Source organism: Giraffa tippelskirchi, chromosome 6, assembly GCF_054371585.1.
Source record: "Giraffa tippelskirchi isolate mGirTip1 chromosome 6, T2T-mGirTip1v1.2.pri, whole genome shotgun sequence".
Lineage (NCBI taxonomy): Eukaryota > Metazoa > Chordata > Mammalia > Artiodactyla > Giraffidae > Giraffa > Giraffa tippelskirchi.
In genome coordinates, this window is record NC_137280.1 from 113,498,218 (window position 1) to 113,520,456 (window position 22,239).

The 22,239-nt window shown below is 41.6% G+C and overlaps 1 protein-coding gene and 1 non-coding gene across 18 annotated transcripts in view; both read right to left on the bottom strand.

Moving 5' to 3' along the window:
- Window positions 1-83: 83 nt before the first annotated feature.
- On the bottom strand, window positions 84-190 carry LOC145511746 (U6 spliceosomal RNA). The gene has a single exon (XR_014058127.1). It is a non-coding gene; the product is annotated as a U6 spliceosomal RNA (small nuclear RNA).
- A 5,112-nt stretch (window positions 191-5,302) lies between these two features.
- UIMC1 (ubiquitin interaction motif containing 1) overlaps window positions 5,303-22,239 on the bottom strand; it is a 131,040-nt gene continuing 114,103 nt past the window's right edge. For 12 of the 17 annotated variants that reach the window (XM_081501939.1, XM_081501936.1, XM_081501924.1 and 9 more), the window contains 5 exons: window positions 12,103-12,181; window positions 9,832-10,003; window positions 7,329-7,392; window positions 6,272-6,314; window positions 5,303-5,754 (listed from right to left, as the gene is read on the bottom strand). In XM_081501939.1, coding sequence (XP_081358065.1) covers window positions 5,544-5,754; window positions 6,272-6,314; window positions 7,329-7,392; window positions 9,832-10,003; window positions 12,103-12,181 — 569 coding nt within the window. In that variant the 3' untranslated portion in view covers window positions 5,303-5,543. The remainder of the gene's footprint in view (window positions 5,755-6,271; window positions 6,315-7,328; window positions 7,393-9,831; window positions 10,004-12,102; window positions 12,182-22,239) is intronic. The other 5 variants (XM_081501927.1, XM_081501934.1, XM_081501929.1 and 2 more) reach the window with 1 other exon arrangement.

A 22,239-nucleotide genomic window follows, 5' to 3' on the forward strand; every position in this document is an offset into this window, starting at 1 on the left:
CATCCAACCATCTCATCCTCTGTTGTCCCCTTCTCCTCCCACCTTCACTCTTTCCCAGCATCAGGATCTTTTTTTTTTTTTTTTTAAATATGGAACGCTTCACGAATTTGCATGTCATCCTTGCTCAGGGGCCATGCTAATCTTCTCTGTATCGTTCCAATTTTAGTATATGTGCTGCCGAAGCGAGCACATCAGGGTCTTTTCAAATGAGTCAGTTCTTCACATCAGGTGGCCAAAGTTTCAAGCTGATGTCATACTCTTTCCACTGACTTTGTCTCTTCAATGTCTAAGGTCCCTCCCACAGGACCACCAGTATTGGGAGAATAAGACAAATGAACAAGCAGCCTTTACCAAAGATAGAGGTGGGAGGGCCTAGGGAGATGGCTGTCTTCTCCTGATTTCACATTAGTTAACAAATAAGCCTATCAGTACTAGTCCTGCTGATCTACACCCTCCTCCAACAATTTGCCACTGATTCATGTTCTAGGGAGACTGCTCAACTATAAGTTAAATAATTCCCTTTCCAGAATCAGCCCTTTCCCTATTCTTATCTCCGGGCAGAGAGATAAACATACTACCCCGTTTAGAGAATTTTACCTCCAATAAACTGCCATTTACTGAGAAAGAAAACTAGTGAAAGTTAAAGTGATGGGACATAACTGATAAACTACTTCTCACTAGAAGGAAAATGGGAAAATAATCAATACTAGCATTTTTGTTAGAACTGAAGAGGCAGAGCACTGTAGTCTCACTGCCAAGGACAAAAAGTGTTTTTTTATTTTCTTACTCTAAGCCTTTGTTTCCTCATCTGAAAATTGGGGGGGATAATACCTACCTTATAAGGTTACTGTGAGGATTAAACGAAGGAACACACATTGCCTGAACCATAGCAAATGCTCAAAAAACATCAGCAATTAATTATGTGATGCTGGCCACAATGTCAGTGCGATCCAACATCACGACATGGAAGAAACAGAGAGTGAGCCTGCCATCCTGCCTTCTTTTTTTTTTTTTTTTTTTACCCTCATGGCTGATTCATGTCAACGTATGGCAAAAACCACTACAATGTTGTAAAGTAATTAGCCTCCAATTAAAATTAATTAATTAAAAAAAAGGAAATGAGAAGATGACAGAAAGGGAAAGGGTCTTGGTCAGAAGGCTCAGAGTGAGTGGGTCCCCGTCGGGTCCTGGCCATCAGGACGTCAGACAGCTAACATGGCCAGGCTGAGAACCCCCTTCAGGGGCCTCTCGGCTTAGGCCTGAGGGAAGGATCTTTCTCCAGGTCTCGGCTTTGGGACACTCTCGGCCCCCACCCTGGAGGCCTCATCAATTTGCTGTCCAGCAAGGGGATTTCATCCTGCAGGCAGAGGCTGGGCTCAGGAAGCGGCTCCCCACATCCAACTGGACTGCGGCCTATTGGGGCCCTGCTCATGGCTGGCGAGCAGGGCTCTGCTCAACCTCTCGGGGCCAGCTTCACTTACAAGTGGAGGACAAAGTGCCCTTCGGGACAGTGGGAGGCCAAGGTCCATCTTCTTACTAGGGGTCATGCTCCTGAAAGCCTTATGTTCACCCACGGTCAAGGCACTTCTCTAGGTCCAGCCTCACTTCCGTCCTTTTAAAGGCAGTGTTACTTCCTGGCAGGCAGCTTCCTGAGTCAGTATTGCCCTCTGTGACCAGTGTTTTGGGAACAAGGCGTCTTGGTGGCTTGTTGGGGGCACTGGGTGGGGGTGGTGGTGAGAAAGGGAGGGGCTCTAAGGGGCTCTAGGAGCAGGGGTGGGGGCGGCACAGGAAGGTGGCAAGGATCATGGCTCCCTCCTCGGCTTGGCCCGAGACCACCAGTCTGATTTAATCGACCTCAGAAGCAACCCAGGCCAGGCAGACCACTGCCATCTGGACACTGACGTCTGTTCTGGCCCCTCGGTGGAGGGGCAGGGAAGCTGGGCAGGGAGCCAGGCGTGGGCTGCGGGTTGGGTGGAGGGAGGGAGGCTCTGACTCAGCCTGAGGTGGTGGGTGCGCAGCAGACGCTCTGATTCAGGACGTGGCCAAAGTGGGAGCCAGTGAGGGCAGTCGTTGGAAGCCAGGCCCGTGGGTCTGTGGTTAAAGGACTGCTGACTCCAGGAGCCAGGTGGGCAGCATCCACTTGGGGCCCCAATGTGCATCCTGGAAGCTCTGAGCCGAGTCCTATCCCATCCGTGTCCCCTCCGCCCACTTTCTCCTCCTGTCCAGCAGGCAGTGTGTGTGTGGGGGGGTGCTCCACACTTCCTGTGCCCTTTGGTCTCCAAGCCCCACTGGCCCACAGCCTGGGCATCTGAGCAGCCCCACGTGAGGGTTCTGACTCCATGGCCCCCAATCTCCACACGCGGACCTGCCAGGAGCTGTCCAGCCCCCAGGTGAGTTGTTGCTCTCAGTCACATGGCTTCCTTGTCCCCGATGAAGGATCTGGGCCTCCCAACACTTCCTGTCACAGGAGAGGGAGGTTGGGGGGGGCTCGCTGAATCCTTGGAAGCTTCCACGGATTTCCTTCTGGAAAAAGAATTCCAGACTTGAGGGACAGAGGAGGAGCCAGGGCTTCCTCAGGGACACGAGGAGGAGGAGGAGCCGTGTCAGGAGGGGCCAGGCAGCTGGGCCACAGACACGGACAGCTGGGGCCCGGGGCCTCCTCCGGTCACATTGTGGGATCCAAGGCATCTCCCAGAGCAAGGGGGTTGTCCTGAGCCAGAGGCCTCACGCCTGGATGGCTGTGTCCACCTTCCAAATGGTGGAGCGACTTCATCCTCGATTCCTGTGCACAGCAAACGGGTCCCTGGACCATGGACACCTCTTCCTTAAGGTGCCAAAATCTCCCCTTCATGCTCAGGTGAAGCCCCAAATCTGGTGCTCTCCCTGACCCCCTGCCCTGCTTGTCCTGCCCAGGGACCCATAAGGGTGTCGCTTCACTTCTTTCAGGTCTTTGTTATTGTTGTTCAGTCACTCAAGTCATGTCTGACTCTTTGTGATCCCATGGACTGCAGCACGCCAGACTTCCCTGTCCTTCACCATCTCCCAGAGCTTGCTCAAACTCATGTCCATAGAGTTGATGCCATTCAATCATCTCATCCTCTGTCATCCCTTTTTCCTCCTGCCTTCAATCTTTCCCAGCATCAGTGTCTTTTCCAACGAGTCGGCTCTTTGCATCAGGTGGTCAAAGTATTGGAGCTTCGGCATCAGTCCTTCCAATCAATATTCAGGGTTGATTTCCTTTAGGATTGACTAGTTTGATCTTGCTGTCCAAGGGGCTCTCAAGAGTTTTCTCCAGCACCACAATTTGAAAGCATTAATTCTTCAGCGTTCAGTCTTCTTTAGGGTCCAACTCTCACATCCATACATGACTACTGGAAAAACCATAGCTTCGACTATACACACCTTTGTCTGTAAAGTGATGTCTCTGCTTTTTAATACCCTGTCTAGGTTTGTCATAGCTTTTCTTCCAAGTAGCAGCATGTTTTAATTTCTTTCAATTTTTACGTCTTTGTTCAGATTCACCTCTTCACTACAGCTCATCTTCAGAGAACAGGACCTGTCTTCTCTGCTCCCCTCACTTAGTACTTCTCATCTTTTGCACACCGTGAGACTTCCTGGCTTTCTGAGCCTGATCGTCCCCTGGCCCTAGGACACTGGCTCTTGAGGATGGGCTTCTGTTTGGTCCACGATGGATCCCAGATGCCTGGCACACAGAAGGCAATGATGGTTCCTAGGAAGCCCACCTTCCTAGGGGGCACCAGAGCCCCGCATAGGCGGGAGGACGGAGCTTGGGCTTGAAGGCGATGAGCTTCAGGACCATCTCCACCGTGAAGAGGCCAGTGAAGAGCATGTTGAGGATGTTCATGGCGATTTTGAACAGACAGCTCTGACCGTAGTGCTGCATGGCCAGGCAGATGGTGTTGAGCAGAATGAGAACGAACATCAGGTACTCGAAGTAGGTGGAGTTGACCACGTACCACACCTTGTACTGGTGCTGGTTTTTCGGAATGTACCTCCGCAGGGGCCGGGCCTTGAGGGCATACTCCACACACTGCCGCTAGGGTAGATGTGAGGGGTTAGAAACCCAGATGATGAGGGGGTTACTTCACGCACTGCTCCATCCTGCCTTCTAACTCTAAGAGCTTGTATGCAAAGGCAGCTAGGCAGGAACAGTGCATTAAAAGCCTGTGCTGTGCCCTACATCAAGCTATCTCTGAACTTCCCGGTCTAATATATACTTCACATTTGTTTTAAAATAAAGGAGGGACTTCCCTGGTGGTCCAGGGGCTAAGACTCTGAGCTCCCAATGCAGGGGGCCTGGGTTCGATCCCCAGTCAGGGAACTAGATCCCATATGCTGCCAAGAGTCTGCATGTCGAACTAAAGATTCTGCATGCCACAACTAAGACCCAATGCAAATAAATGAATTAAAATAAATATTAAAAATAAATTTTAAAAAATAAAGGAAAAGAAAATTTTGGACTTGGTAAATCAGAAGTCAGGAGAGTCTGAGTGGTGTCCCATTTATCCTGTCCCAAGATCCTTTCCTGCTTGGTATTCACCTCATACCAACTTCCACTACAACATCAAATCAACTTGGGCCAATGCTAGTTTTCTCAACATACTTGTTTGGTCATCTCCCTTAAGTAGTTGCTTCTGCCATTCAGCATGCTCTCATCTTTGCAGTCTGTCTATGCACTGAGGCTAGACCACAGCTCTGTTCTTCACTGGAAGATCCTGAGCAACGAGGTTGAGAACATGCATTCCTCCACTGATGTACTGAAACAGAAGTTACTTCCTGTTGCTGCTATGACCTCTGATGGCAAGAGAAGCCATCTCAGTTTTAGCAGATGAATATGCAAGGCATCCCCACTGGTTAGTCCATGAAGAAAAAATAATTGCATAGAAATTAATAACTTTAATTTACAAATTCCTGGAAAGAATGACTGGACATATTCCTTCAAAGGTCCTGTGCTCTGGTTGAGAATTCTTAACTGGGTGAGGCAGCAAGATGAAGTGACAAGTCACTGAACAGTAAGGACAGCAGAAAAGAAGTAGCATTCAATCCCTTGGCATCTTCCAGAATGATGTCAGAGAAGGTCAAAACAGTAAAACTGTACACTATACATTCAGTGAATATAGGCAGTATGTCAGAGACCAGTAATGGAATTCCAAGACATGCAATTTATGAGTATGAGAACTAGCTCCATAATTAAAACACCCCTTCCCAAGCCCTGCAACACACAGACAAAAAGGAAACTCTCCATCTTATTGAAATAAGACTTCATACAAACATAGATAAATATATTTAAATTTTCTTTTTAACTATAAGTGAATTCAAACAGATTGTTATAAAACAGAACACTACACACAGTTGTCTATATAGCTCATAGAAAACATAGAAACCAGAATGCTGAGTAGATGCTGGTAGTAGAAAATGTGGGGCCAAAACTTTCTTAACAATGAACTGCAGGCCACTAAGGCTTAATAAACATGGCAGACTTCTGTTGCTAATGATTTTGTCAACCTTCCGACCCTAGAAATTCAGGATTTCCTCCTTCTTCCTCTGCCTGCTTTGGTTTGTGTCTGGCTATGTGGCCGGACAGTAAGCTGCTTTTTAAAGTCCACTAAGCAATCTGTAGCTTCTGAAACAGAAACAAAAGACTTGATGGGAGACTCATTTGAATCGAGATGTGTAAGGGAACTCTGCATCTCTCTGCTGCAGCCTGCTTCTTCTAGCCCTGGTGAAGACACCCTAGAGAGGAGAAAAAAACATCAGAATTCAAGATACACCTACTAATAAGGAATAAGTATGTGTCTCAGGGGTATTTACATATACTACTAGCTCATATAATCTTTGGAATAATTCAGTCAGGTAAGTATTATCATTTCCCTTTCACAGATGAGGACACTGGGTAAATTATACGCCCAAAGCCACACAGTCGGGCAGTGAGGAAATGAGGATTCAGACCCAAATTCCCAAATTGTTTGAATTATACGTCAAAAGATGAGGGCTGGGTAGGGATAGACAGGCAAAAAAGAGTAAGATATCTTTTTCTGTGCTTATATTAACACCATGAATGAATGGAGGTAGTCATCCAATTCTTAGCCTAGACATATGAGGGTCACAGAGTTACACTGAGAGTGGTCACACAGCTCCACAGCTTTCTATTTCAACTGTTTGAATACCACACTATACACAGAATATAGGATCAGGCCTGTACTTTTCTAAAACTGTTGACAGCCACACTTTAATGCACATCCCAACTCACCTGAAGGCTCCTGTTTCTGAAAACTTGGTCTTTATCTCTGCATCTGTGATAGGAGAGAAAAAGTAATAATTTTTTTAGTAGTGCTACAATCATAATACTTTTCAATGATCATGTGCTTCCTATGTTCTGGGCACTGCTCTTCACCAGGCTTATCCAGGTAGCTCAGATCTCCAATCCCCAGACCAATGGAATGTGAGCATTAGCATCCAATAAGCTTAGCTGCAGAAGTACAGAGATGAACACTTTCGAATGAATAACCACTGAATAAACCTACTTCAAATCTGGACTTGAGGAACAATGAGTTGCCAAGGGAAATATGCTACCTGCAGATCTACAATCTGCTGACCTAAAGGCAGCAGGCTATGGGGCTCAGAGAGGCAGCCTTTTTATAGTCATCAGAAGACACAACAGATTTACTGGTGGGAATGAACTATTAGAACTAGATGGCAAGCAAATCTCATCAGATCTAAGCAAAAGTTCCTCTTTCATCTACGTCTACTAAATTTTAACAAAAGCAACTATCAACAAGAGCAATAATAATAATAGCAGCCAGCATTTATCAAGAGCCTATTTACATCAGGGAATATATGTGGAGCTTTACTAGATATAATCCTTTCAATCTATGAAGTTGGTATTACTAACTCGATGCAATGCTACAGACTCTCAGGAGGATAGGTTGAGACACTAAGCTAAGGGTAACATGAATAATGCACAAAACCTTAGGAGAAGACAGTAATGTCTGATTTTCAATGTAAAAGGTATTTAGGGCTTGTGCCATTGCCCTATGATTTGGAAATGTTTTTTCCCCAGTTCAACAGGCAGTAGAAAGCTCAAGCTTTATAAAAGCTGAAACAAAACACATGATAAATAAGACAGTATTTCATCTTCCTTAGGGAGAGATGATCTATATCAAGTCTCAAAGGCCAGCTGATTGGGTCAAATGTGCACCTTCATAACCCTAGTAAAAACTGTAGTAATACAGTTGGTAGTGGCTATTTTTACTGGAAGAAGCAGAAGCTTAGGCAGAAGCTCAGACAACTGGTCCTGAGGGCCTCACCTTCAGTCTTGTACTCAGATTGTTCTAAGAGACGGAGGAGACGACCTTCATTTTGGCCTTTATCCTGTGTCAGAGAAAAATAGATGAAAAGGTTACACAGAGTCTAAAACACAACTTCCTTAGCCTAGATCACAGATATCTCCAGGAGAGGTGTGGGGACACAGCTGAATGGAAGTCTTTTGGTTTCTAATAAAGGAGGGTACACAATTAAAAACAAAAAGGGCTTCCCTGCTGGCTCAGGTGGTAAAGAATCTGCCTGTAATACAGGAGACCTGGGTCCGATCTCTGGGTCAGGAAGATCCCCTGGAGAAAGAAATGGCAACCCACGCCAGTATTCTTGCCTGGAGAATTTCATGGACAGAGGAGCCTGGCAGGCTACAGTCCATGCTGTCTCAAAGAGTCCAACACGACTGAGCGACTTAGCACTTTCACACAGTAAAAAAGCAAACATGATTAATAGATACATCTTTATGCCAAGAATATATCCAGGAATGGATACCAGAGTCAAGGCAAATTATTCTCAGTTCAGTTTAGTTCAGTGTTTCAGTTGTGTTCGACTTTTTGTGACCCCATGGACTGCAGCACGTCAGGCTTCCCTTGCTTCAGCTTGCTCAAACTCATGTCCATTGAGTCGGTGATGTCATCCAACCATCTCATCCTCTGTCAATCCCTTCTCCTCCTGCCTTCAATCTTTCCCAGCATCAGGGTCTTTTCCAATGAGTCAGTTCTTCACATCAGGTAGCCAAAGTATTGGAGTTTCAGCTTCAGCATCAGTCCTTCCAATGAATATTCAGGACTGATTTCTTTTAGGATTGACTGGCTTCATCTCCTTGTAGGCAAGGGATTCTCAAGAGTCTTTTCCAACACCACAGTTTAAAAGCATCAATTCTTCAGCACTCAGCTTTCTTTATAGTCCAACTCTCACATCTATACATGACTACTGGAAAAAACACACCTTTGACTAGACGGACCTTTGTCAGCAAAGTAATGTCTCTGCTTTTTAATATGCTGTCTAAGTTGATCGTGGCTTTTCTTCCAAGGAGATTGCTCTTTACAGCATCGGACTTTACTTCCATCACCAGTCACATCCACAACTGAGCGTTGTTTTCGCTTTGGCTCTGTCTCTTCACTCTTTCTGGAGTTATTTCTCCATTCTTCTCCAGTAGCATATGGGGCACCTACCAACCTGGGGAGTTCATATTTCAGTGTTATACCTTTTTGTCTTTTCATACTGTTCATGGGGTTCTCAAGGCAAGAATACTGAAGTGGTTTGCCATTCCCTTCTCCAGTGGACCACGTTTTCTCAGAACTCTCCACCATGACCCATCCATCTTGGGTGGCCCTACACGGCATGGCTCATAGTTTCATTGAGTTAGACAAGGCTGTGGTCCATGTGATCAGTCTGATTAGTTTTCTGTGATTGTGGTTTATTCTATAGTAACCTTTGACCTATGATAGATTTGGAGAGATTTGAAACAGAAAATAATAAGTTTCAAGTTAGCTTTTAGAGACAGTAATGTCAGAGAAAAAACTAGCTCTGTGGTATAAACACATACCCATAAGCCTCAATTCCAAATTACAACCTCAAAAATCACCCTATTCATACAAGGGTCCCTTTTTCCCCTCATGACATACTATGGCTTCTCCATCTTGGTGTGCAATGATTGCTATGTCAGTAAGTCTAGAATATGGAGCTGCTGCTTTATCTTTCATTTCAAAGCCAAGACTTGCTCTTCCTGTTCTCTAATCACAAAGGCCAGAAAGCATATCTTCCCAGTGACCAGGGCCAGATTCTACGACTTCCTAATAAGGCTAGGTACACGAGGTGTTCAGCAGAGTTGATCGTGAATATGTTCCTGGCAGTGGGGGTATGACTAGAATACACTTTCTGGAAAGTCATTTGGCAATACATTTCAAGAGATTTTAAAATGTTTAGATTCATTGCCCTAAGAGCTCCACTTAAGGAAATCTATTCTAAGGAAATAATACAAAGACCAATTAATGCTTTAAACATAGCGTTATAATACAAAAGAACTGGAAATAATCTGAATGTCCAATAATATGAGAATGGTTAATTGACTGTGTGATACAAACATTAAGAGTAATTTCAGAAACAGTTTAAAAATATACTTAGGAAGTTTGTTATGCTACAATGATAACTGTGTATGTATATATACAATTAATTAAAAGTACATAGAAAAAAAAGACTGGAAAAAAAATAGGCCAAACTACTAAAAGATGTCATCTTTGAGTAACTAAATTATGGGTGATAATTCCCCTTGATTCTTCATACTTTTTTTTTAACTTCCTGTATTTTCTATATTAAGTATATACTACTTGAGTATATATTACTTTTTAATTAAAAGAAAAAATAATTTTAAAAAGCACAAATCCAGTTTCAAGATAAACAGAAGAAAAGGAAAGAGGGAGGAAGGGAAGAAAGAAAGCCTCGAACAGAAATGTGAAGAACTAGGTAACCTTTCCTAAAATGCTCCATACATACCTTTAGGTTTCTCAGCCGCTGTGGACGCTTCCTCCCCACAGCTGTGCATACTCTCTCACTCTCTTCAGGTTCATCTCCTTGGTCACCTCTTACAAGCTGGAGACAGGACTCTACATGACACTGGTACTCTCTGAGTGGAACAAGGGATTTACAGAGGTAACACTTCTCATCCCTAGCCAATCAGAAAAAAATGGAGAAAAAGCAGTTTAAAAAAAAGATTTGCTTTTGCCTCTATGCTCCTAGGTACATCTCAAATTGTGTTTTTATATCTTAAAGTTATTCTATGGACGAGAAATGTCAACCAAAGCAGAATCGCTCAGCAGGATCATCAATAAAATGAACCCAATGCCAATCTAAAGGGCTGAGTGATTAGCGGTTTTCCCTGGCTGTTTCTTTGTATCCTGCTGTTGCAGCAGTAGGATGATAATGAAATAAGCTCTTCTAACTAACTCAAACAATGCTGATTGCTTTCCAGACATAAAATATTCTGTCAAACTCTTCTCAAATTAAGTGTAATAGTTTTTTCAAAGGGAAATTAAAAATTTAGACAGAAAAGAGAACACAAAGAGCATTAAATCAAAAATGACATTTCTACCAGGGAGGGTGAACTTGTCTGATAAGTAAATCAAGTCTGTCTATATGCTGCCTTCCTCAATTCTACAGCTAGGAAGTTACTAAAACCATGTGGCTCTGCCAGAGGCTTTTGCATAACTTCATATATATAGCTATTTTTATCTTTTCATAACATAGACTTTGTGTAAAGAGAGGAAATTGTGTTCTTGAGGTAAGGTTTATTGGGCATCAGTGAAAATGGAATCACTGGAGACAAAGGAAGAAAATGAACATTCATGGTGTATTTTCTCTGTGGTGAGAACTGGTACAAGGCCCTTTAAACACAATTTCTCAATTAATTCCTTGGCCCGGTTAGGAAGGTACTATTCTCCCCAAGGTAATAATAATCGTCAGAAGCCAGGTCTGCCTGACTCATAACATCATCTTAGTTTTAAGAAGCTAAAGAAAACCTTCCAAAATTTCTGACTGTTGCTACTCAGTTACTACAGAAAGATTTAAACTGCCTTTAAGAAAAGTTTTTCTGAGAGGTCTTTAAAATAGGAGAAATAAGTCTCTCAAGTAATTAATCATCAGAGAGACTACAAGTGAAACTCTGCTTTATGAGAAAAGTTAGACCAGTGTACCTTTCAAGGTTTATCCATTAATTAAAAAGTATTATTAATCCCCTACTTACACGAGAGAAGCAGCACTGTAAAAGCAGCATAAGTTTTTGAGTCGGGTAGACTTTGCCAGTTCTGGCCACATGATCTTAACCAGTTAACTATAATTTCTCTTCAGTTTCTATATCTATTTTTAAAAAAGAAAAAAACACTACCATATCAACAATTGTGATAGTTATAAAGTAAATAAAGCACTCAGCACAGTGGCTGGCACATAATATTAAAAGCTCAACAAAGAGGTATCACAGTTATTGCTATCTCACACACATTCTATTAGATGCTGGGGATATAAACATGAATGAAGGCAAGTATCTGTCTTGAAATATTATAACTCACAGCCTAGCCAGGGAGATAGAAATGTCAAAAATGAAAGAAAAAAGATTAGTGCAATAGTGTGATGAATACAGTCCTAGAAGAAAATCTGCATGATGGTAGGATTCTAAAAGAAGGAAGTGGATCAGCTCTGCTCAACTGGATTAAGGAAGGCAGCTATGAAATTCAGAGTCTTAGATAGGATCTGTGTTTCAAAGAAAAATGTTTCTAATTACTAACTGCTCTAATGTATTGTTGGTGATATCTTTACTTTTAGGAGGTAGCACTTACACCTGACCTCCCCCCTTGCCTCTGCCTCCACTGGGAACGAATGCGTGTTCTTAGTCAAGCTGCAACCCACAACCCAAGGAAGTCTTCAATATTGCCCAACTTCTTGCAACTCAACTTCTGCACCACTACATTGCAAAATAGCTCACTGCTTCCCCAAAGCACCAAACACAAAAATGCAAATTCAAAGAAAACAGAAAGCTCAGAGCAATGTGGAAGTGAAGTGGGTGGCAGGATCTTCTCAGAGTAACAAAAAGGGACACAAGAGGCCCACCAATACTGACATAAACTGAGAATACTAAAAAGAAATTCAGGCGTTAAAGCAACGATGTGACTGCCTGGTCAAAGAAACCCAGAGTAAGAGAGGAACTGGTCTCTCATTTGGTCTAAGCAATGGTATGTTAAGCAAGAGCTCCGTAAACACAGTGCACCTACTTACTTGTCAATGTCTAGGGAAGTCTGAGCAGCTATCGCACTGTTACTTCTGTTCAAGGCCTCTCTTTGACTCCGAGTCAACACTTTCAACAAAAAAAGAAAGACAAGAAATAAAACAAACAAAAAAAGAAAATCTGTTAGCTGGCAGTAGACTGTAAATATAAAATGTATTGGAAGTAGAAAAGTTTAAAATTCTGTTCCAAATGGGAGAGGTGACTAGGAAACCTCTGCCTTTCTACTATAGAGAATATTACTTACATAATATGGATTGAAACTGCCAGATGCAAGGTATTTTCATATTTGCTAATTAGATCTATTTTTCCTCTATTTGCCATTAGATCTAAAGATCTATTCCATACCAAGAAAAGTTTTTGTGTACTACCTCAACTTGCTCAACTCAGGGGAACAATTTATACCTCAACTACCTCAACTCAGGGGAAGGATTTATACTTTCGCAATGAAAATTCTGTCTTGTGTGATATATGCTCCAATAAGATGCTTCTGATACATAGCAATGATAGCTAAATCTGAGTGCCCACATTAGCTCCAATCTTTATAAAACACTGGAAAGGGTACCATTTACCAGTGAGAAAAGCAGAGCTCTGAACAGTTAACACAACCAGTCTTTTCCACTACACTAGGACCACTTCCTAATTCTAGTGAATATAGACAGCTTTAGCCCAGGTGGCATACAAATTCTTTTCTCATACCAAAAGGTATGTTTACAAAATCACACTCTCTTAAAGGGTTTTGGAAGTTAATTAACCAACTGTTTTTCAGTCTTCATTCTTTGCAGTTAACAAGAATTATGAACATCTCACTTCACACCTTGCCTTTGTCCCTCTTGACACTTGAAATTCCCATGACAGAGGATTTAGAAAGGTTATCAGTTCACAAAATAATTTAGGTTGTGGAAGCATTTACCTAGACCAGAGGTTAGCAAAATTTTTCTGTACAGGACCAGACAGTAAGTAGTTTAGGTTTGGAAGGCCATATGGTCTCTGTCACAACTACTCAACTGGGCATGAGCGTTCCTATAGCAGGAAGGCAGCCACAGACAACATTATAATGGGGTGTGGTGCATGCTAAGTAACTGCAGTAACGTCCAACTCTTTTGCAACCCTATGGACTTCAACCCTATGCAACCCATCAGGCTTCTCTGTCCATGGGATTCTCCAGGCAAGCATACTAGAGTGGGTTGCCATGTCCTTCTCCAGGGGATCTTCCCAACTCAGGGATCGAACCCAGGTCTCTGGCATTGCAGTCAGATTCTTCATCATCTTAAAACTTTATTTACAAAAACAGATGTCTGTCTGTATTTGGCTCTGGCTGGCCATAGTTTACCTACCCTTCTAGTCCAACCCACCACTCATAAAAATGCCTCTAAAAGTATCCCTGACAAGTGACTATACAGTGTCACCTTGACTATGTCTAATTACTGAGGAGAATTCACTTCCTCCTAGAGAAACCCATTCTACTGCTACACAACATTTCTAGCTCAATCTGCATTTACGAGCTATATGGATACATTTACCCCCTTTTCCACAAGTCAGTTCTTTGAACACAGAACAAGATGCATTACTTGTAACCTTCAAAACAGGTACTATATCTAGTCATTAAGCCAATCTGTAATAAGACTTGGAATACAGAACCTTTTGAGGGCCTGCTGCTGCTAAGTCACTTCAGTCGTGTTCGACTCTGTACAACCCCATAGACGGCAGCCCACCAGGCTCCGTCGTCCCTGGGATTCTCCAGGCAAGAACACTGGAGTGGGTTGCCATTTCCTTCTCCAATGCATGAAAGTGAAAAGTGAAAGTGAAGTCGCTCAGTCGTGTCCGACTCTTAGTGACCCCATGGACTGCAGCCTACCAGGCTCCTCCATCTATGGGATTTTCCAGGCAAGAGTACTGGAGTGGGTCGCCAGTGCCTTCTCTGTTTGAGGGCCTAGGGTAGCTCTAATCCTTTTAATGATCCTCCAGAGACTAGTATTATTATTCTGTCCTATTTTAAAGGTACAAAAAGAAACTCAAAGGAACTGACTTTGCCAAGCTATCACAACTAGGAAGAAGAACCCAGGACACAGTCTAGATCTGTCAGATTCTTATACCCATATTTTATCTTTTGAGTTAACCTCTACATATACCCCAATCTGTTAAGTCTTCCATATGTGTGGCACCCCAAAACAGATCCAATATTCCAACAAGCAATCTGACCAGTAAAGAGAACACAAGAACCACAAGCTACCTCATCCAGACTAATTCAGCCAAGGCTGTGACAATCCTGGTATGCTACTGGCTTAAACTGAACTTAAAGGCAATTAAGATATATCCCCCTTCCTCCCAAATCATCTTCAAAATGCTATCAAGACAGGTCTCCTAATTCTATATTTGGGTAACTAAACTGTTGGATATTTTTCCCCTTCAACAGGGCTTTATATTTATCCCTGTTCTTTTCAGTTGCACATTGCAGTCTGTTGAAATCATCTGAAGTCTTGATTCTGTCATCTAACGTTATACTAGCTCTCTGTTCCAGCTCTGCTTCATCTGCATATATGACAAGCATGCTTTCTACATCTTCATCCAAGTCACTGGGGAAAAATGGTTGCAAATGATTAGGCCAAGGACACAGAAAACTGTGGCATGTTACCAGAGAAGCCTGTCTTCTCCTAGTCCAAATTTCCTTTAAATATTTAATCAAGCAAATATTTATTGAGAATCTTTAATGTGTGAGTAATTTTGGGAGATAACAGGAAATTGTGAGGCATGGTCCTTTCTCTTAAGGAGCTTACAATTTATTAAGGGAGATAGCACATACACTAAAATCACTGTAATACAAGGTTAAAGAAATATGTATAATAAAACATGATCATATACAGAAACAACTATTAATAATGTCTTGTCTCTGGGGAGGATGACAGGGACACCAGGGGACTAGAATAGGTGGTAGGCAAATTTTTCACTATATAGTTTTCTATACTACTGAATTAAAAATTTTAAAAAGTACGCATTTACCTGAAAAAATCAAAACTCTAATTCAAAAATATATGTATCCCTATGGTCACTGCAGCATTATTTACAATAGCCAAGATATGGAAGCAACGTAAGTGTCCATCAACACAGATGAATGGATAGAGAAGAGGTGATATGTGTATCAATGGAATATTATTCAGACATTAAAAAAAAAAGCCTGTGCCATTTGCAACAACATGGATGGACCTAGAGGGTATTACGCTAAGTGACAGAAGTCAGACAGAGAAAGACAACCACTACATGATTTCACCTATACATAGAATCTAAAAAAATAAAACAAACAAATACAACAAAACAGAAACTAAGTTGTAGAAACAAAGAACAAACAGGGAGTTGCCAGGGGTGGGTAGCAGGAGGCGGGGGGGGGGGGGGGGGGGGCGGGCGGGGCATGCACGGGAATTAGATGAGGGAGATTAAGAAGTACAAACTTCAAGTTAGAAAAAATTTTTTTTTAATTTTTTTAAAGTTTCTCCCTTTTCTCTTCAAAGGGAGAAAAAGAGACCAGCTTATAGTGAGGACTTAGGCACAAATTAGATTAGATGATCTATTTCTAAGTTCTCTCCAACTCAGAGATTTTATAAGTAAAAATAAAGTACTGCGGGAGAAAAACATCCTGGACATAGCTGTATAACCACCTACAAAACCCACTTGCTATTCTATCAGCTAACCCACATTTCTCCAACTTATGTACAAGAACTTTGAGAGATTTTATCAAGTGCCTTGCTGAAATCAATTCTTAGAAGATTGGCATTTCAGACTACGTAAACCTTTAAGTGTTTCCCACCCCCTCTCTATTTGTCCCCCATCTTGACTATCAAGTATTTTTCCAAAAGAAACACTTAGAAACCACTCCACAAACAGGGATGGGAAAGAAATTAATTGTTTACAGCACTATATATTAATATGAAGGTGAAGGTGTTAAGTCACTCAGTTGTGTCTGACTCTTTGCAAACCCATGGACAGTAACTCGTCAGGCTCCTCTGTTCATGGAATTCTCCAGGAAAGAATACTGGAGTGGGTTGCCATTCTCTTCTCCAGGGGATCTTCCCAACCCAGGGATTGAACTCAGGTTTCCTGCATTGCAGGCATATTCTTTACTGCCTGAGCCACCAGGGAAGCTCTCTATATGTTAATTTATACCTCTATAAATAGCACATTTCTGTTATTTGTCAGTCGTTTTTCTATATCACAAGAACTTCTGAATCCAGAGATTCCAAATTTTGATTTGATCTCTTTACCATCTCCAACAGAGTCTAGCAAAGATTAGATGTTAATAAATATTTGTCAATTTAAGTCACAGCAATGGATTCACGGGGGAAAAGGACTCTTATTTTATGAGAACCTTTTCTGTACCAGGGACTTAATAAACATAACTGTTAATCTTTACAACAGTCCTGCAAGGCACATATCACTATTTGTATTTTATATATGATGAAATAAACTGACCAAGATCACAAAGCTAAAACAACAACAAAGAAACATGCCACCAAGAATACAATATGAGTCTGACCTTAAAAAAATACATGTTCTTCTCTAAGAGCAGGCTGCCTCTCCCGGGAAGTAAGACAGCAAAGGATGGGAAGATAAAAAAAAATGATAAATGGGTAGGTGGAAAAGAGATTTGGCAGATGGCTGAGAATTATATGCTAATTCTAATTAAATGTTATGATCAGAGAAGACTTGGTCTGGGCCTTGCAGCTACATTTTTCCTTTGAAAACTACTACCCCTACAAAGGAGCAGAAAGGTGGTAAGTTGCTCTAAAAGAGTCTCCTACTCTGGTTTATGAGTGTTGAGAGAGCCATTTCAACTAGCTGCAGGATGAGAATTCAATATGAAACTTAAGACTCAGTTGCTGGTGACAATAGCCAAAGATGTCAAAAGGGAACAATGGAGTCTGAGGACAACTCCAGGAGAACAACTACCTAAACAAGGCAAGCAAAACAGAAAGGAGGAATATCACTGAGAGCTCAGAGAGCCACTCATAAACTTACAACCATTAACTCAGGCCTGTATAAACCACTGGATGGAAAACACCCTAAGAAACTCCACTTGGGACTTGACTTGGCACTGTCAAGATACAAAGAAGCAGTGACACACAACGGAATAACGTGCATCAACTTTATAGTTGGACAAATCCATCCCCAAGTTGGGACTCTACTAGTTGTGTTGCCTTCCGTAAGTTACCTAAGCTCTCCGAGTATCAGCTGACTTACCCACAAAATGACATGATAATAAGCATCTATCCCCTTGGGTTTTGGTAAGGCTCACATCAAATAATCCAAATAAGTTTAAGAGTGTTTGCGCACAGAAAGCACTCAGGTAACATTAGTTGTTTATTACTATGTAATTCTTGTTATTAGTCTTCTGTATTTATTTCTTAGTTTTATCCAAAGATGTAAGCCCATCTTTAAATCAACACCTACCAGCCTGTTGGATTAGGTTTTACTCTTAGTGTTTCCCATTCTAATTTGTACAAATAAAATGAAACAACCAAAGCATTACAGAACAATTACCAATACTATGTAAGCATCAGCACATTTATTTTCAAAATCCAAACAAGACAAGCAATCAAAAATAAAAACATAAGACCTTGAACTGTAAACAGTGACGACCATGGCTCCTTGAGTTAAACATATATATGTAAAAGAAGAGAAATTTGGCAGAATGACAGAAGTTAGTCTCAGTTTGTCTCCTTCAGCCTCAAAACCACATCAGTAGAAAATAATGGGAGGCCACAGAATTGTTTATGTTCCTGTTAAGGCTGACTGTCCTCCAACTTAGCACTTTCTTAGTGAAATGTTAGAGGAAAAAGGAAAGGCCTGCTCCACTTGCATGCTGCCTGCCTCAGTGCTGCCAGCCTTCCCTAAGAGACTAGTCCCAACACAAAGGCTATCAAAAGAACTGACCATTATCTACCATTTTGAGACATGTGGCTATTTAAATTTAAATCTCAATTAGAATTGAACGTAATTTAAAATTTAGCTCATCAGTTACATGAGTTAAATTTCAAGTGTTCAATAACCACATGCGACTTCTGGCTACCATGTTTGGTCCTACTGTTACAGAACATTTCTGTCACTACAGACAGTTCCACTGGCTAGCACTTCTCCTTTAAGAGATAACCAGGACTAATCCTTGATTGCCTTAAATTTGCTTACCTTGGACACCCCGAGAAATTCATGCTTCCCGTGGCTCCTCTCATCACTTAGATTCTCATTCCCACATGACTCTAATCTGTCATCTGGGCACACTTTTCTAATATGACTCAGTCTCCCGCTACTGCTCTCACAATAACTGCCCTCTGGAATTTGGGTCAGTGAGCAAAAAATATCTTTGACGTTCTTAACCTTCTTTGTGAAAGTACTCTTCATCTTCTTGCTGTAACTGAAAGATGGCTGTCCTCTGAAGGTACTGTTTCTCCCTGTACCCTCTCAAGTACTGGCTGTTTCTTCTCCCTTACAACTCAGTACCACTGACCCAGAGGTGGAGTAAATACCCTCTTACTCCTCGTTGTTGCTTCCAGACTACTGGAAAAACCTCATTTGAAGCACAAACCATTCTGCTGCCCTTGCTACTCCACCTTGAAGAAGTCATCTACTATCCCCCTCATCACCCACCCCACCCACTTTCCTGGCCATTCACTGAACATTTTAACAGATGACTTACTTTGTTTTTGCCCCTCTTGCCATCATTCTTGATGGTTTTAATGCTTATATATTAGCTGAAGAATATGCAAGTTGCAGTTTTTTGTAGTTTAACCCTAGGTTAGCCATGGTTCAATTCAGTATCTGTCCTCTCACTTCCTTGACCTTTTTGCTATCAGCTCCCGTGATGAGATCTTATTAGCTTTGCTCAAGTGGGAGAGAAGTAAGCATAATGCCTTCAGGCATCCATTGCACGTAATGCATTAACCTCTGTCCTCTGCATTTAGAATAGTACCAACCAGTTATGTATCATCCTTGGGAGAGGTAAGGAAAACATTCATTTTCTGTGTTCTGTGGTTCCAGTGAGGAACCCTGATTGAGCCTGTCAATAATAATCACGCCACTTTCAAGACCACCACCACCTATCTTTTCCAGCTCACTCCTTCTAATACTCTAATTCTAATAATGCTTCAGCCCCACCAGAACATCTAATTCCAGGCTATCACCTTTTCACTGTCCATCATCCTGTCACATCATCACTTTCCTTCTTACCTAACTTTAGATCTCATGGTGATCATACCAACCATTCCTCTGAATATTTTCTCAACTTATTTCTACTGTACTGCCTCGCAAACCCCAATTCTGGTTAATTCTAATTCACCACCTATTATGTGTCCCTGCCTAAGAAGCACAACTGTGCTGACTATGCTCATGTTATATTTAAGACCCAAAACCTCAAGCAGCACCTCAGTATGGCCTAGCAATCCTAGTATGTCTCCATACTCCATAGTCAGTTTACAGTTCTACTCTCAGAAATTATTTTACAACTTCTATGCTATCCTCAAACTTTCAATATCCATCCTGACTCTGCTGTCACTATTCTATTTTGTTTCAATGTTATTGTCGTTGTTGTTCAATAGATATGTTATGTCCAACTCTTTGCAACCCCATGGACTACAGCATGCCAGGCTTCCCTGTCCTTCACTATCTCCCACAGTTTGCTCAACTTCATGTCCATTGAGTAGCTGATGCTAACCATCTCATCATCTGCCACTCTCTTCTCCTTTTGCCTTCAGTCTTTCCCAGCATCAGGGTCTTTTCCAGTGGGTTGGTTCTTCGTATCAAGTGGCCAAAGTTTTAGAGCTTCAGCTTCAGCATCAGTCCTTCCAATGAATATTCAGGATTGATTTCCTTTAGGATTGATTGGTTGGATCTCCTTGCAGTCCAAGAGATTCTCAAGAGTCTTCTCCAGCAATTACATATATATGAAACAATTATATTTGTTTCAACCTAAAACCTTTATCAAGATAAAATTACATAGTATATTCTGAGTATATTCACAGAGTTGTATAATTATCATCACTACCTATTTTAACATTATCATTAACTAAAAAAGAAACTAGTCCCCATCGGCAGCCATTCTCCTTTTCCCCCCAAATTCCCAGCCCTAGGCAACCACTAATCTGCTTTCTGTCTCTATGGATTTGCCTATTCTGGGCACGTCTGATAAATGGAATCATACAATATGTGGGCTTTTGTGACTGACTTCTTTCACTTAACATATGTTTTCAAGGTTTATCCATATTGTGGCATGTGATAGTACTTCATTCCTTTTCTTCCCCACAGCAGTTGCACCATTTTACATTCCCACCAACAGTGTACTAGGGTTCCAATTTCTCCTTATTTTTACCAACATTTGCTATTTTCATTTTTTTAAATAGCCATTCTAGTGAGGATGAAGTGGTATCTCGTGGTTTTGACTCACATTTCCTTAATGACTAGTAAGGGTGATCATCTTTTCAAGTGTTTGCTAGCCATTTGTATATATTCTTAGGAGAAAATGTCTTTTGTTTTAATTGAGTCCTTTTTGATGTTGAGTGGTAAGAATTCTGTATATATTCTGAAATCTAGACTCTTTATCAGATATATGATTCACAAATATTTTCTTCCATTCTGTAAATTTCCTTTTCACTTTCTTGATAGTGTTCTTTGATGCAAAACAGTTTAAATTTTGATCATTTAATCTATTTTTTCTTTTGTTGCTTGTGCTTTTGGCGTCATATCTAAAATCCACTGCTAAAATCTAAGATCATGAAATTTACCCTTAAGAGAGTTTTATAATTTCAGCACTTACATTTAGGTCTTCAATCTGTTATTTTGTAGATGGTGTGAGGTAGGGGTTCAACTTCTTTTTTCACATGCAGATATTAAGTTGTCCCAGTGCCATTTCCTTTTTTTAATTTTTAATTTTGTATTGAAGTATACCTGATTAACAATGTTGTGAGAGTTTCAGGTGGACACCAAAGGGATTCAGTCATACATGTACATGTAGCCATTCTCCCCAAATTCCCCTCCTATCCAGGCTGCTACATGACATTGAGCAGTTATCTATACTATACAGCAGGTCCTTGCTGGTTATCCATTTTAAATATAGCAATGTGTACCCATCCATCCCAAACTCCCTAACTATCCCATCCCCCTATTTTTCCCTTCAGCAACTATAAGTTCTTTTTCTAAGTCTGTGAATCTGTCTTGTAAATAAGTTTATTTGTATCATGTCTTTTTAGACACTGTATATATAGGATGTCATATGATGTTTCCACTTTCTTGTCTGACTTCATTCAGAATAATAATCCATGTTGTTGGTCCATCCATGTTGTGGCAAATGACATTGTTTCTTTTTGATGGCTGAGTAATATTCCATTGTATCTATGTACTGCTGCTGCTAAGTCACGTCAGTCATGTCCAACTCTGTGCGAGCCCATAGACTGCAGCCCACGAGGCTCCCCCGTCCCTGAGATTCTCCAGGCAAGAATACTGGAGTGGGTTGCCATTTCCTTCTCCAGTGCATGAAAGTGAAAAGTGAAAGTGAAGTTGCTCAGTTGTGTCTGACTCTTCATGACCCCATGGACTGCAGCCCATCAGGCTCCTCCAACCATGGGATTTCCCAGGCAAGAGTACTGGAATGGGTTGCCATTGCCTTCTTCGATCTATGTACTACATCTTCTTTATTCAAATATTCCTCTGTCAATGGACATTTAGGTTGTTTCCCTGTCTTGGCTTACAAAACAGTGCTGCAAGGAACACTGCAGGGTGCATGTATCCTTTCAGACCATGCTTTTCTCCAGATATAGATCCACAAGTGGGATTATAGGGTCATATGGTAGCTCTATTTTCAGTTTTTTAAGGAATCTCCATATTGTCCTCCATAGTGGCTATATCAGTTTGCATTCCTACCAACAGCGCAGGGGGACGGGATAGTTAGGGAGTTTGGGATGGATGGGTACACATTGCTATATTTAAAATGAATAACCAACAAGGACCTACTGTAGAGTATAGGTAACTGCTCAATATCATGTAGCAGCCTGGATAGGAGGGGAATTTGGGGGAGAATGGATACATGTACATGTATGACTGAATCCCTTTGGTGTCCACCTGAAACTGTCACTTCTCTCCACACCCTCTCC